This window comes from Euleptes europaea, chromosome 9, assembly GCF_029931775.1.
Source record: "Euleptes europaea isolate rEulEur1 chromosome 9, rEulEur1.hap1, whole genome shotgun sequence".
In the NCBI taxonomy this organism is placed as follows: Eukaryota; Metazoa; Chordata; class Lepidosauria; order Squamata; family Sphaerodactylidae; genus Euleptes; species Euleptes europaea.
In genome coordinates this window covers 40153863-40170708 of record NC_079320.1, presented here as the reverse complement: position 1 = coordinate 40170708, position 16846 = coordinate 40153863, and the positions used below count along the sequence as shown (strand labels likewise).

The following is a 16846-nucleotide window of genomic DNA, read 5'->3' as shown; positions in this document are numbered from 1 at the left end:
AACAAGTTTTTGAGTAATAGTCAAAGTCATTTGTGTAGCTGATTGTTCCTGTTGCTTGGAGACCTGTGATTTCCTGTCATCCTAGAGAGGCCACTTCCTGAATAACAATGTGGCTGGAGGACTCTCCTAAGGTAAAGGAATGGAGAATCGAAAGCGAAAGATTTCTCTTCTCCCCTGCTACCCCACAGCCGCCGATTGGTAGCTATTTACGCCACTCAGTTCTTTCCGATTGTTTTGTTTGCCTGCTAATTCAGTTTTTAGTTTAAATAGATAGTCTTTTTAGTTGGAAAATCACTTAAAATCCTGGGTGAGGGAGTGCAGAGTCTTTAGCCCATTTTTAAAAGTTCCAGTCATTCAAAATCGAATTAGTTGACAAAAGGAGCTCATATAACTTACTCGGATGTTGGAAATCGGGGTTCTCTGTTATTAGCTTGTTCGATGTACGGTTTAAGATAGAGGAGATCACAGCCTAAATCCATGAGACATTCTTGGCGGTGGAGTTCCTCCTCAGCCTGGCAGGACTTCAACCAACCCTCCTCCGCATCAAGCGGCTCTTGTGGGAGGGGGGTGGGAGTCAAACCGCTCTTCTTCGGCAGCAGGGGGTTGCCTGCATTCCGATCCACTATTTAGGATCGGAGTCAGGGCTTTTGGGGGGCCCCCGGTTCAGAATGCCTCTTGGTTCCCTCGAGAGATCTTGGGGGACATCTTGCTGGGATCAGCTCTCTACTGGAAGTTGAACACAAAGCGTTAAGAGGTACAAAAGGCGTTAAAACGCTCACATATAAAAGTCCATACACGGAACAAAAAGCAATGGAGCAAGAATATCACGCAATGGGCTTCCGGCAAATTCCCATTTCATAGATATTTTTTCAAGCTTTAAATTCTTCCGTGTGCTCGTAGCCGTTCATACAGTGTATGACTTCCTGCTTCTAATGGATGACCTGGAGGTTGGCAACCCTACCTCTATGATCAGGCAAGGTGCTGCAGAGGGAAGGAGGTAGAGGAACAGGCTTTCCCCCACCCTGCCCCCCTGATGGCCTAGTTAAGCGAGAGAGTGTTGTTTTAAACAAAACTAGAATTTGTTCCTTCTCCTCTCTGATATAACAGGGCAATGCAAGCCCCTTTATCCCTCCCTATCTGCTCCATTCTCCAGTATTTCAAAACAGACAAAAATATGTGTGAACCCATATTAGGGTGCTAATTTGTTATTTGATCTTACTGACTGAGGGCCGACTGAATTGTGACACTGGGCATGAATAAACAATGTACCCATTCAAAATTCCACAATGTCATGTCTGAACCAGGTTCTTGGTTTCCTATACATGCAGCAATGGCATTCCTGAAAAGCACCTGCCTGGACCAGCACATGAAGAATCAGCTTCTTATTAGACATGGGACTCTGTACAGATAGGTTTGCTAAACTCACCCAACATCATGCAGATTTCTACGGAGTAGGAGGATAGTATTTACAGAGAAGGAGAATGTCCTTTTCTTCCTGTGGGAGTGCAAATAAAATCATTCAGGTAAAAAAATTGCTGCATTGTGCATTAACTATATTTACTGTTATTAGTGATTTATATATTTAGAAAATGCAAATGCAGCCTTTCCAGGGATCTCCTTGAGGCAGCTCACAAAATAAATTTTAAAAAACCCAACACAAAATCATAAAAAAGAATAAAATTTACAAATAATAATATCCTTGCCATAAAAACAAGTCAGGGGCATAAAAACAGCAGAAAACAACATTCAGCACTATAAATAGTATTTTAAATTTGCTGCCAAGGCAAAGAAAACCCAACAAGACGTTTCTTAATTGATATGGAACTGTCTTCTCTTGGGTATCTTCACTCTAGAATGGAGTTCCTGGTAATACAAAACCATGAATGACATAGAACTAAAGCATTTTCAGCCCTAGAGCCATTTCATTGTTCAGATGGTAATTAATTAATGTAATATGATCTTATTTATTAGCCAGCATGGTGTGGTGGAGAAGGTGTTGGACTAGGACCTGGGAAATCCAGGTTCGAATTCCCAATCATGCCATGGAAGCTTGCTGGGTGACCTTGGGCCAGTTACACACTCTTATCCCTGATCCTGGCTAGTATTTGGATGGGAGACCTCCAAGGAATACCAGGGTTGTGACACGGAGGCAGGCAGTGGCAAAGCACCTTTGAACATCTTTTGCCTTGAAAACCCTACCAGGAGTTGCCAAAACTCAGCTGTGACTTGACGGCAAAATTAAAATTGGCAAGTATCCCTATTCTGCCAGGGAAATTTGCTGGGTGACCTTGAACCAGTCATACGCTCTCAGTCTCACCTAACTCACAGGGTTATTGTGATGATAAAAAAGAGGATAAGAGAATGAGGTAAGCTGCTTTGGGTCCCCATTGGGGAGATACATGGAGTGTAAATGAAGTAAATAATAAATGTCAAATAGTTACACTGATTCTGTAACAACATGCCACAAATCCACAAGCTATATTAGCTCTGTGTTGATCCTTTAGCTTGCAGTCCTAAGGACTAGGGTTGTCAGGCTGCAGCCCCCAAGAGCAATTAGAGAACAAGGACTGGCGCACCGGGCAGCACACTGACATCACTTCTGGTTAAAAAATGGAAGTGATATCATGCGGTCTTCTAGGATTTGCAAAAACTCTATGATAAAACACAGAGGTTTTTTTTTTTTACAGTACAGAGCATCTATGATGTCACTTCGTTTTCACCAGAAATGATGTCAATACCTGCTGCAATGCTGGCACATACTCCAACCCCCCTTTCTTCTTGCCAGTGCTTCAGGTGCTAGCAGGCAACAAATAGGTTGCCTACTAAGGACGCATTCCTGGGAATAAACCCCATTGAGTACAATTGGACTTACTTCTGAGTAAACCGGTTTAGGATTGCACCCTTGATGTAGAATCTGCACAAGTGGCATATTCAAAACAGAAACTGTGGCATAGGAGCTGCAGAACAAACCTCACCATTTTGCTGCAAGGTATGATACCCTTTTCCCCTGCTCATGGTTTGATACTAAGACTGAATTCACATAATCCGCTCAAAATGCTTTTAGCCTCCTCTCCTGTTGTTGGTGTGTGTGTGTGAAAAACACAATCTTAAATGCATGTGTATTAGGTTTCTGACATTTGAAGGCCGACGAGGTTCCTTCATTGGTATGTTCTGAGAGCAGTGTGGACGTCACACAATGGTCTAGGATGTATTCTTCCTATTGCTTATCTAAAACTTGATGGAGGTTATGAGAATAGGGTTAATTAGACCTTTGGCAATTCTACATCTCTTGGCTGTAGATTCCTACCTGGAATAAAGGGCAGGGAGAGACATGCCTCATGGTATTCTCCTGAAAATATAGCAAGCACTTTTTAAATTAAAGTACTGCTCAAACTATCATGGGACTAGTTTAGACATCCCATCTATAAAAATGACAATAAAAACCATCCGTCCAGTTTTAGGAATCATTCATGGCTATTATGATACATAGGGTTTTTTTTGCAAATGAATAAAGAGTAGTTAAACTTTATGACTTCTTTATACTGCCCAGTACTAAACTTTACACCCCCACTTCAGTTTACCTACCCATGATCTATCCACTGACACCACTTTGTTTTCAGCTGGTTTCAAATACCAAGCAAGTCAGGCTAAAAAGTGCATGGGGGGTGGGCACAGACTTTATGGAAATAAAGCACAAGCAAGGGGGAGATTTAGCACTTAGGGTTGCTAACTCTGGCTGACAAATTACTGGAGATTTGTGGCCAGTGCATGGGGAAGGTACTCAGCAGGGATGTGATGCCATAGAGTCCATACTCCAAAGCTGCCATTTCCTCCAGGGGAACAGATCTCTATAGTAAGGGAGATCAGTTTTAATTCCAGGAGATCTCCTTGCCTCGCCTGTAGGTTGGCAGCCCTATAGGCCATGTTCCCCTTTTTCTTAAATTTGGATCACCAGCACTCACAATTTACCTGGCTGAGAGAGATCCACATTGAAAGAAATGGCTTGGTTCCCATCACATCTAATTCATTTCTGTAAGCCTGTTTTGTTCTCTTTTTTTAAAAGAACAGCCTAAGAATTACATTCAGGCATTTCCCTTCCCCATGTCCAAATAATAATTATTGAGGGGCACGAAATAAGGTTGTCAGCTAGCCAGGAAAAAAAAATCTGTGTTCGTTTAATAGAAGTTTGATGAGTAGAAATGAGCTTTTGAAGCTTTTGATGACATTGAGCTAAATAATATTACCTGATGTTGCCAATCAAACTGGCATTAAAGGGACAGTTAGAGAACCAGCTAAAAAGTTGGCAACCTTAGCATAAAATGATATTGCTCACTTGCGTATGGAAGGTTACTTTTTCCTACACAGGTTTATTTTTTTAATATAACATAACCTTTACTATAATTTTTCAGAAACAATGTTCAAATAAATCCCTCTTCCTCTCCTCCCGGGAGCTGATTTTGTTCTTTCTTAAAACCACACTCCTTCAACTGAGAATTGCCCTTGAACTGTTATGAACCTGCTGATCTATATGTGGATCATGCCCCCCCAAGTGGTTTAAAGAGGAGCAATTAATGTGACAACAATATTCCCAGAGCTGCAATAGCTTCATTTAATGATGCTGGTGGCCCAAAGGTCTCACCTAGTGCTTTTTGCATGCTTCCTTAATCTTCCAAGTTGATCGTAAAAAACGCCACCTTTGTACTCCTTGCATCCCTCTGATGTCTATTTGGGTGAAAAAGCAACAAGAGGCTGAGCCCTACCATGTTGAGCTTCATCATAATGGTAGTTAACACACTTCAGCAGGTGTACGGGTGGTAAATGTTTATAATAAAGCGAGTGTGTTTTTCTGCGGGATAGAGAGTGTGTGATACTCTAAGAGTAGGTGTTTATGTTATGAGTATTTGTATGATCCTTTTAAACCAACTTTTTCTTTTCAAAATGCAACCATTGGGAGGTGGGAAACTAGTAGAGTTTCCAACAACCCAGAGGAAAAAAATATATCTTGCCCCCTTAACAGAGGGTTAATGTGCGGAAATGGACAGTTGAAGCTTTTCTTGCCACAGAGGTAAATAACATCAACCCGGTAAACAGGTGATGTTATTTACTTCTGTGCCATGAAAAGCTTCAGTTGTCCGTTTCCACACATTTAAGTCTGGGTTAAAAGGGCAAGATATTTTTTTCTCTGGGTTGCTGGCAACTCTAGAAATGTGTATCAGCTTTTTAATTCTTCTGCTCGATTTCCTCACTGAAAACCAGTCTTCCCAAATATTCGTTGAAAGGATAACAGGACTATGCATAAAGGGTAGTTCCACCCTGAGCTGCTCACCTGTTTCTTAAGGTCAAGCATTGCCGGTTGCTGTACAAGAGAAAAATTTGACCAACATCATGTATGTTCCCAAGTACCAGCCCATCTTTGCTGCCTGACTGAGACACTTCTTGGCTACCACTTCTCCTGAGTTGCTTTATCATCTTGTTGCTACCTTATCTGCCTGCAACAGCCACATCATATCCTTCTTCTCCACTTTCTTTTTGATCCAGGGGAGTTGGCTATGAAAGGACAGGAAGAGGGAAAGGAAACGGAAATGTCATTGTAGACCCAAGAATGTTGTTGTCTGAGTGGGATTGGGGGTGCATCACCATTGAGAATGAAAGAACCACGCTAGGTGCTCTTCCACTGGTGCTGGCAGACTGTCCAACCATGGGGATTTGGACAGAGTAAAGACTGTTCTACTGCTAATAACTTACACAGAGCATCAATTATGCATTAATTTGATAAGTGCTTTACAATAGGTAAGATCCTCCCTGGAAGATGGGCTGTTTTGTATGTGTGCAACGAACATATTGTTCTCTGAGCACAACTGAAAATCAGACCCATAATGTTCAGGTCTATTTTAATAATGCAAATTAGCAAAGATTCCATATTCAGTTAATGAAGTTTCATAGGGAAAAGCCTGCATGCCATTTAGCTATGTTTTGTTCAGTGATCACTGAAGCTTTGTAACAGTGGCATGTTTAACTGGTTCCTTATAGGGCACCTTAGGGAACCATAAAAGAAAAAAGGTCATCAATCTGTAGTCTGATTTTACTATGTGTTGGTGAGGAAGCCTATGGTCAATTATCTTATGCTGCGTTTTCTTTTGAAGTAAAGTTTAGCAGGATGAGTAATTAGCTTAGATTTGTATTTCACTTAGGAACAAAGGTATTGATCTATAAAACCATAAATGTGCACATAAATGCCAGTAGGAGGCATATGAGTCACAGTTCCTTCTACAAAACAGTGTTCAGTCTGAAGCATATTAACCTTTTTGTATGCTAGAGGAAAATACCATGTGCCCTATCCAGCAAGTCATGAATATAATTCTAGAGGACTAACTGTGTTAGTCTGTTGCAGAAAAAATAAATGAGTCTTGTGGCACCCAATTTTCTTCAAGCATAAACTAGACTATATAGCCCAATGTGTTAGAAGCATGAATTAGGTCCTCACTGTCTTCCATTCTGCCATTTGCAACTCTGTCCCATATTTGATTGCTCCATGAAGAATATAATTTGTATTTATAATTGCAGGAACTGGTTTAGATGTGTACCAAAGTCGGTTTTTGGAACTTCACCAAAGACTCTTGTTTGCTGAAAAAGAAAATAGAAAAAGATCCCATGAGCTGAACAGTGTCCTGAATGAAATCAAGAGAGTAGTTGGTGAGCGGACCAACACTTCTACAAATGTTACAGGTTTGTGTTGGATATTTTTTTGCTTCTAAGACTTCATAACCTTTTTCAGAAATAAACTTCTGTTTCCTTAAAAATATAAGGAGACCTACTAACTTTATCAGGATGTGTCATAATGCAAGGCAGCCAACAGTGGTGTGCACTTTCCCCCTTATAACTCTGTAACAAAAATGGCTCGACTTATTTTTTTAAAAAATGAAAGTGGGGAATTAGTACATTGTTGCTGTAAGTCCCAGTTTAGAATGCCAGTATGTGCAGAAGAGACAAACATTAATTTGGCCAAGCACTTGCATAAGGAAAATGGCAAATTGGATCCAAGATTTCTGAAACCAGGAAGCCTTCTATAACACTCTGCATGTGAGGAAGGAAGGGAGCATGCAAGGTTTGTGTCTGTCACAAATAAACTGTTTTGTTCATGTCAGCCTAATTATCATATGGTATAAAGAGGTAACAAATGCTCTTGGACTATTTAATCTTGAATATAACCAGTGCAGGCCTTCGAACCTTCTGCCTGCCAGACATGGTGGAGTGTTATATGCAGTGGCTTTTAGCAGATGATTCGAGAGATATTAATAATTTAAGAAGAACCCTGGGGTTGGTTATTCACAATTATGACAGATAGCACCCATCGCATTTATACATTTTGCTGAGGAAACACACTTTTTTTTCAAACGTGAACAAAATAGATCATTTTGAAATACATTATTATAGTTTTATTTTCCAGTCACGCTCAAATACTTTAAAAGAGGAGCTTTCATTGAATTTAATCTTTAGAGACAGATACCCAAAACTGAATGCATTCCACTTGGTTTTAGACGTGACTTCCCCTTAATTTTGCCAGACGTATTTCTGTTCTCACAGTTGTTGTTGTTGTTGTTGTTTTCCCAAATGAATGTCTAACTCAGTTGCCTCTGAGGCTTTCCCCCCCCCCCTTGTGAAGTTTTCCTAGATGCATTGTAATGGTCACAGAATGATGGATGAGGATGTTAGACCTTGAGGATGCAAGAGCAGAGAGACACCCCCTCTCTAGCTCCTGGTGACATGAGTGCTCTTTGTTGCTCGTTCATGGTCAGGAGGGAATGAGGATGGGGCAGAGGAAGGAAGTGCCATCTGTAGCACTCAGTGCTTTTGGCTCTATAAGTTTAAGAAGCTGAACACACACACACACACACACACACACACACACACACACCATGATTTCACCAGGAACATGAATCCATATCTCGTTTTCTGCTTTCTGCTTATATTTCTGCTTGCTTACTCTCCTTGCTTTCCCACCATCTTTATGGTTACATGGCCTCCAACAGTTGGTATGTGGTCACAGTAAAAAGCTGCCTTGTATTTGGCCAATTTACAGTGCAATTCTAAACAAAATTACACCCTTCTAATGACATTCACTTCATTGGATTTAGAAGGGTAGAAGCTAAGCAGGGTTGGTCCTGGCTACTGTACTTGGATGGGAGACCACCAAGGAATACCAGGATCGCTATGCAGAGGCGGGCAATGACAAACCACTTCTGTTAGTCTCTTGCCTTGAATACCTTACTGGGTTGCCATAAGTTGGCTGTGACTTGATGGCATTTTTCACACACACAGCTCTTCTGAGGATTGTACTGTTGTGTTTGCTAACTGGCATCCGTCTGACTCTTGTGAGCTCCTACCTGGGAACCTTTGAATAGGAGGTGCCAGGGATTGAAATGGGGACCATATACTTGCAAAGCATGTGCTCCATGGTTCCTCCTGTGGAGCCCCATGAGCCACAGGGAATAGACAGCTAGAGGTCAGTTTACTGTACACATAGTGTGGATGCTGCATAGAGGCACATGGTAGATCCAAGGCAAATTGGGTGGTGCATTGCTGTCTCTTTCTGTTGTCACCTGTGAGTAATTTCTAATTTCTGTCCCTTAATCCAGATGCAGATGCATGTTTCCATCAATTTAATGTCTGCAGTGCAAACTGTAAACAGCACCCTTTTGCACCCAAGTATCTGTAGACAGAGCTCCTTATCATTGTTAAAATATTAGGTTTTCAAAGCTAAGCCTGAATAGGAGAATCCTTCGTGTATATGACTTTGACTATCAAAACAACATACAGCTGTTAAAAGTAAGTTTAAAAGTAAAACCAGATAACTCACAAATGTATAAAAATCTCATATGTAATTCTGAGGTACATATCGCCAAACACATCAAGATCAACAATAAGAAATTCTTTAACTACATTAGAAGCAGGAAACTAGCTAGGGAAGCAGTTGGACCCTTGGATGACAATGGGAGTAAAGGAACATCAAGGGAGGATAAAGCAATTGCTGAGAAGTTAAATGAATTCTTCTCATCTGTCTTCACTGTTGAAGATATAGGGCAGATACCTTTTCCTGAACAAATGTTTTGGGGAAGGGAGAAGGAGGAGCTGGGGCAAATAGTGGTAACAAGGCAGGAAGTCCTAGAACGTCTAGACAAACTGCAAACTAACAAGTCCCTGGGCCCAGACAGTGTTTATCCTAGAGTTCTTCACAAACTCAATTGGGAAATTGCTGAACTTCTAATGATGATATCTAACATGTCCCTTAGATTAGCCTCTGTACCAGAGGACTGAAGAATGGCCAATGTAACACTCATTTATAAAAAGGGTTCCAGGGGGGACCCAGGAAATTACAGGGCAGTTAGCTTAACATCTGTTCCAGGTAAATTGATGGAAGGCATTATTAAAGATAGAATTGTCAAGCATGTAGAAGGACAAGCCCTGCTGAGCAAGAACCAACATGGTTTATGCAAATGTAGGTCTTGTCTCACTAAACCTTTAGCATTTTTTGAAAGTGTCAGTAAGCATGTGGACAGGAATGAGCCTGTGGACATTGTGTATTTGGATTTCCAAAAGGCTTTTGACAGTCCCCCACCAAAGACATCAGAGTCATGGGCTGAGAGGACAATTCCTCTTATGGATTGAGTGCTGGCTAAAAAATAGAAAGCAGAGAGTAGGAATAAATGGTCAGTTCTCACAGTGGAGGGATGTGAGCAGTGAGGTCCCTCAGGGATCTGTGTTGGGACCAGTGCTTTTCAACCTGTTCATCAGTGACCTGGAGCTAGGGGTGAACAGCGAGGTGGCCAAGTTGATAGATTACACCAAATTACTTAGGGTGGTTAAAACAAAAACAGATTGTGAAGACCTCCAAAAGGATCTCCCCAAACTAGAGGAATGGGGATTAAAATGGCAAATGAGATTCAATGTGAGCATGTATAAAGTGCTGCATATTAAGGCAAAAAATCCTAGCTTCATGTATACACTGATAGGATCTGTGCTGGCAGTGACAGACCAAGAAAGGGATTTTGGGGTGGTGGTGGATAGCTAGATGAAGATGTCAACCCAGTGTGCAGCTGCTGTGGAAAAAGCAAATTCCATGCTGACCATAATTAGACAAGGAATAGAGAATAAAACTGCTGCTATCATACTGCCCTTATACAAATCTACGTTGAGACCACTCTTGGAGTACTGTGTATAGTTCTAGTCACCACACCTAAAAAAAGGATATTACAAAGCTTGAGAAGGTGCAGAAAAGAGCAACCAATATAAACAGGGGGCTAGAGCAACTGCCCTATGAGGAACGGTTAAAACTCTTAGGGCTGTTTAGCTTAGAAAGATGGCTGTTAAGGGGAAACAGGCTAGAGGTCTATAACATTATGCATGGTAAGGAGACAGTGGATAGGGAGAAGCTTTACTCCCTCTTTCATAATACTGGAACACGGGGTCATCTGCTGAAGTTGAAGGGTGAGAGATTCAAAACAGAGAAAAGGAAGTATAGTTCATAGTTAAATTGTGGAACTTCCTGCCTGAGAATGTCGTGATGGCTGTCAATTTGGAAGGCTTTCGGGGGGCGGACATGTTCATGGAGGACAGAGCTATCCATAGCTACTAGTCAAAATTGATACTAGTCATGATGCATACCTATTATATCCAATATCAGAGGAGCATGCCTATTATATTAGGTGCTGTGGAACACAGGCAGGATAATGCTGCTGCAGTTGTCTTGTTTGTGGGCTTCCTAGAGGCACCTGGCAGGCCACTGTGTGAACAGACTGCTGGACTGGATGGGCCTTGGTCTGATCCAGCATGGCTTTTCTTATGTTCTTAATATCCTCTTCTTCTTAGAACACTTCTTTCCTACTTAGATATATCCAAGACACTAAACCAAGTCCTTAGCTGCTTTGTCCTCTATGTTGTAGTCATGTGGGAGGTAGCTATATAGAATCAGTGAAAGCAACTAACAGTGCAGACCTTCCTACTCATATATATTTAATGGCCTTATTTCCAAGACAGAATGATACTATAGAGCACATTCCCACTGAACTCAAGGTATGATATACGCTGTTTTTGATTTTGTTGACCAAGGTACCACAGGAATATCAGCAATATTTAAGCGTAATTGTTGTAATTTCACATCTGCAAGAAGCAAAGTCTAAGACTTCAGTCTGCCAGATGAAACTTTCTTATTTTCTTTATGTGAATTGGATATTCCCAGTTTGGCATGAGAAGCAGTCAGGCAATTCGGCTGATCCACAGGATTCACCCTTGTATGTATTACTGCTGAGGCCCAAACCAGCTGTAACCTTGGGGGTTCCATATATTTAAACACAGAACAGCATAAATCATGTAGAAGAATGGGAACAGAGTATGATTTTAAGAGCAAAAGTGTTGTATGAGTGTGGAGACCTTTGTCCCCACCCACAGATTACCTCTGTGCTGCGGGTTATTGTGTTAAATAACTTGAAACAAGCCATGCTTTGCAATGCTGAATGACAGGCAGTTCATGAAACAATTTGAAATGCTAGTGATACTAGGAAATGAACACTTTCACAATGTGAGTCATGTATATAAAAGAGAAAAGTGGCTCTTACATTTGACTTTTTTCTCCAGAAGTAAACCAAACACCATAAAAAAAGAGTGGAAAACCGCACTGTGTATAACCCTGGTCTAGATGTTGGTTTATGGATTATACTTAAGCACAAAGAGTAACTTTTCACTAAGGAAAAGGCAATCTTATCCCATAGTGTTGCCCCATCAAACATGCCCTTTGTAAGCATGCAGTTGAACCCATTGGTTTGCTAGCAGAACATTAACGACCACAGTGGTATGTCAATACAGTAGGTATGTAATGCTGGCATTGTGGTCAGATACTCCTTTATTACTGGTTGGATGTTGAAGTGTCAGTCTCTCCCTCTTTCCTTCTTTTTCAAGACTCTACAAAATGGAAACTGTTGAGTGTCACCAACAGACTCCCAGTACATCTTACAAATATTCAGTACTATCTACCTCATCTCCAACAGCATGAAGATGGCATTTACCCAAATGTTGTAATTGGGCAAGGAAGAACTGGAGGTGAGAATCAAATTTTACGTTTGGTATTTAAAAATTTAAATGAACTGCCCGATCTAGCAATTTGTTGCTGGCATAGGGACTCTAATGCATAATGGTCTTGTTTCTGAAGCACTTTTTTATTTCATTGGAAGCATTAATTTTGGAAGTTGTTCATACCTGCACTTACTCCATTGCTATGAATGGAGAGCTCTGCAAACACAAGAGATTTGTGTTCATTTGAGGCCTGCAAGCACACAGTCCTTTGATGGCATGAAGTTGTTTTAGTCCTCTCCATCTGCTCACACAAAAATCTTGGACTTCCTTATAAACTCCCATCATGTTGCGGACTCACTACATACACAGTGGAGATATACTAGTGTTGCCAACTTACTGCTATGACGGGAGAACTTCTGCTGCCATCTCCACCCCAGCCACTGCTCAACTGAGTGGTGGTGAGGAATGGGAGAAGACGTCATTGGTGTGTCGATGTTACTTCCAGCCAAAATTCAGAAGTGACTTCACTGATGCCCTAGATTTCTAGAGAATTGGTACCATCACTTATGGGTTTTATCTGAAAGTGACATTGATGTATCAACAATGTGTCCCCCCCCCACCCCAGCAGCACTCCTCAAAGTCTCCCAGGGGGTCCAGACATGTGCCTGGTAACACTAAGATACACCCATAGAGCTGCCCTGGCAATGAAGCCAATGGGGAAATCTTTCCTTGTGGGCAGTTTGAATATGAGTGAGAGCTCCCATGTGCTTAAGAAGGAATCTCAGGACAGACCAGCTAAATAATAGTTGTGGCTTCTTTCAAATTTTGACAGTAATTAGTAGCATTTGATTGTTGCTTAAAAATTTAATTACAAAAACAGGCCAAATATACTGTTATTATTGTTGTGCATTTTTTTCTCTTAAAAATAATTTGTGCATAAAGCTTACGACAAGTTCTGTGCATTGCATGTAGCTTGATATTATCCAGTAGCTTTCTCCTGTTGTTGCATGTTCATCAGCATGTGGAGGGGAACCCCCAATGAACAGCTGTAACAAGAAACGTGTTGTAGAGTTGTGCTTATAAAAATCTTGAAGCAAAACAAAACTACGAAATCAATAAATATTTTTTGAATCTCACGCACCTTCAAACACACTCTTACCCTATTTTACTTTCATACCAATCCCATGGTATAGATGAAGCCGGAACATAGGTAAGGTCATCCAGTGAGTTTCATGGCTGAGTGAGGATTTGAACCCCAACACTCACTTTACTATATGCCCCAATGCACTGCATTACTCTTCAGCTGATGAGTCAGGACACCTAAAGTGGATCACAGACCAGCCTACAGTGGGTCACAACAGAGACATAACCACCATTTTGTCTTCTCACCTTTTTTTCTAAAAGGAAGTTGCAGAGGGTAAAACAGGAAGACATAGAGCATGGAGACAGCTATAAAGAAAGGAGAGGGAAAGAAGAGAATAGACAGATGGAAATTATACTTTAAAAAATGAAAAATAGGGACCTTGTAGCATATTCAGGTTAAATTTGGTCCTGGAATGAAAAGGATGACTTTGTATGACTGGTTTGACACCTCAGCCCAAAGCTATTGTAAAATTCTGCCTAAATGCTTCTGTTTCACTGGTAAAAATGTGTGAGTTATTGCTGCTGTCCTTCCTGTTTAGGGGGTTAATTTGCTCACAGTAAAGGGAAGTCTAATTAAAAGAGATCTAAATATGAAAATCTGATGAAATGGACAGTTAGTGGGTGCTATAAAACATACAAAATAAGGAGGTATCCTGATTCAAAACTATTGCCTCAGCCCAGTAGAGTTAGGGATTGCCAAGGACTTCAGTGATATAAAGCAGTAGTTCCCAACCTTTTTGAAGAAGAAGAAGAGTTGGTTTTTATAAGCCAATTTTCTCTACCTTTTCAGGAGAATCAAACCAGCTTACAACCTCCTTCCCTTCCTCTCCCCACAACAGACAGGTAGGTAGGGCTGAGACCGTTCTGAGAGAACTGTGACTAGCCCAAGGTCACCCAGGTGGCTTCATGTGGTAGAGTGGGGAATCAAGTCAGGTTGTCCAGATTAGAGTCTACCGCTCCTAACCACTACATGCTGGCTCAGTGGTGGCTTGGTATGATGACCCACAAGTCCAAGTTTACTTGGTAAGGTGACCTATTTTTGTTTTTAAGCAGAGTGTGCACAAATCAAGAAAACTGTAAAAGTCTGGGACCCACTTGCACAGGCTTTCTGACCTGTCAAGACCCACAGGTTGGGAAACCCTGGTATAAAGTATGAATGACTTTGTACTACATTGTGATCAACATGTAATAAAACTTCCCCTCTTACTGAATAATCGGTTTAAATTAATGTATTGATTTATGTGACTAGGTTCTTTATGGTTGTATCATAGTGATCAATAAAAGCAATCGTGTTTTGAACCAATGCCATTTTCTCTGACCAAACATCTGCGATTCCTCTCTGTGTAGTGTCCCTGGTAATGGGTATTCCCACAGTGCGAAGAGAAAAACAAACGTATTTGATGGCCACACTGAATTCCCTTTTCTATGAGATGTCAGAGAAACAGAAGAACGATTGCTTGATAGTTGTCTGTGTAGCAGAGGTAAGACAGCATGGAATTACAGCGTTAACAGAAAGAAAATGTAGAGATTTTGTTTACACATAACAGTTAGCAATCTCTGTTGCGTGCTAACCACCAGAGCTCCTTTCTTTAAGCATTTCTGTATCAGCCCAAGTAAATACCCCCTAGTTCTCATGAAAATTAAACTTTGGTTAACAGCTAAAATCTGTAAATGTCCTTAGTTTAATTAAAGCCCAGAACGAAATATGATGGGTCAGTCATATGATAGCCACAAAGTTAGTATCTGGGTCTAAGAAGCAGTTAATTTCTTCTCCTCCTATAGATGATGTCCTCAATATATGCTCATGTAATCTTTCCAGGTATTACTGTTGAGCATAAAAAGTATTTCTTCAGAAAAAGTATCTGAGTGAGTTTCAGTAACCAGTATTGTAGAGTAAAACAGAAAGAAGGGAAACACCACAACAATTTCAAGAGTGTAATGACACCTGAGGAACTGGGAAGCCTTTCGCTTGATTTTAAAAGAAGTATAATAGGGTAATCTTATCCTTAAGTAATACCCGCTGTGGGAGGGCAGGGTTGCCCCCAAAACTGACTGCACCAGCAGAATACATTAGGCTAGTGTGGCAAAGTATACTGGCATAGTGTTTCCATTGCGCCGATTATATGTAATTCTGGCAGAACCATTACAACAACCAGGCACCACTGATAAAAGGGGCAGGGTTGAAGATGTGGTGGAAAAGGAGCAGAGATTAGTTGGAATTCTATGCTAGTTCCCAAGGTGGTTCCTACCTCCAGTGAGGGCATAACATTGCACCAGCAACAGAGACCACAAAAAATAAAAACACCTTTTGAGCTGTTGGCAAACCCAGGATGCCTACTACCTTTCCCTCCCCCACATATACTTCCCCTTACCGCCATACTACGTTCTACCTTTCCACCAAGCCTCAGCAGGAAGTCTTCAGGATTGGCACATAATGAGAGGAAGTAACTTACAGTCTTTCACCTGTTTCCTCTCCGTATTTACAAACATTGCACCACCACTTTAACTCAGTCTGTAATCTTGAACAATCTTTGCTAATAACAATATGTATATGTGTGTGTGTGGGGGATGAGGGCTAAATTAATGGTAAGGCTGCAATCCTAACCACACTTACTAGGGAGTAAGCCCCACTGGGCTCAGTAGGCCTTACTTCTTAGTCAACAAGCTTAGGATTGCATTTGAAGGTTTTAAGTAGGACAAGTACAAGCTGTGATTCCTTACTTCTCAGTCCCAGTTCCATGGGACCTCAATGTATATTAACTTTTAAATCTCAGCAGATTCCCAGTAATCACATTACCTATTTGGCACATAGAGTTATAGTCTTTTCCCCCTTTTAACCACCTTTGAGACCCTAATTTATTCAGCAGACTTAGACCTTTTAGAGTTCCTGGACAGGCACTTAAGTCTATTAAAAACTGAAACATGTTCCTAAAACATGTTCATAAAAAATGTCCTTCCCATTCCAAAATAGTCCACTCTGCTAAGCTGCTGCTTCCATCTTCTTTGTGGCATTAATGTACAATATTTCTGTTCACCCCATTCTATAAAACGTCTCTTATAATTTCCTTTGGGTACTCTTGCTGTCTCCAAATACTTGGTTTCCACTTCATGATTTCACATGGAAGCTTTGGAGCCACATGCCAGTCAATCATTCTCTGTGTTCTCTAAATATGACTTCACTTACATGTCCTGTGAGCTCATAGATTCTGGTTAATTAGTCCCACAACAAAGCAGAAGTATTTTTTTCCTATTGACAAATGAAACCTGCAAACCCAGATAAATGCCAGGCCTTTCAGTATAAATCCTGCATCTTGGCTCTTTGCTTTCCTTTCTGCCCTATTAATTGATTGAAGCCAGCAGGTTGCCAGACTTATGGTAGGGTTTTCAAGGCAAGAAATGCTGGGAGGTGGTTTGCCATTGCCTGCCTCTGCGTCATGTTGGTATTCCTTGTAGGTCTCCCATCCAAACACTAGCCGGGGTCAAGGCAGAGAGTGTGTGACTGGCCCAAGATCACCCAGCAAGCTTCCATGGTGCGAGTGGGGATTTGAACCTGGGTTTCCCAGGTCCTAGTCCAACACCTTCACCACTTCACCCCGCTGGCTCTCTTTTCCCACTGAATTACCATCCAGCAAATTAT

General features: G+C 41.1%; 1 protein-coding gene across 1 annotated transcript in view; it reads left to right on the top strand.

Annotated features, from left to right (window-relative positions):
• Positions 1-16846, top strand: part of MGAT4D (MGAT4 family member D) — a 53462-nt gene that overhangs the window by 9959 nt on the left and 26657 nt on the right. The window contains exons 2-4 of the mRNA XM_056855383.1: positions 6565-6726; positions 11953-12093; positions 14557-14690. Of these exons, the coding sequence (XP_056711361.1) occupies positions 6565-6726; positions 11953-12093; positions 14557-14690 (437 nt within the window). The remainder of the gene's footprint in view (positions 1-6564; positions 6727-11952; positions 12094-14556; positions 14691-16846) is intronic.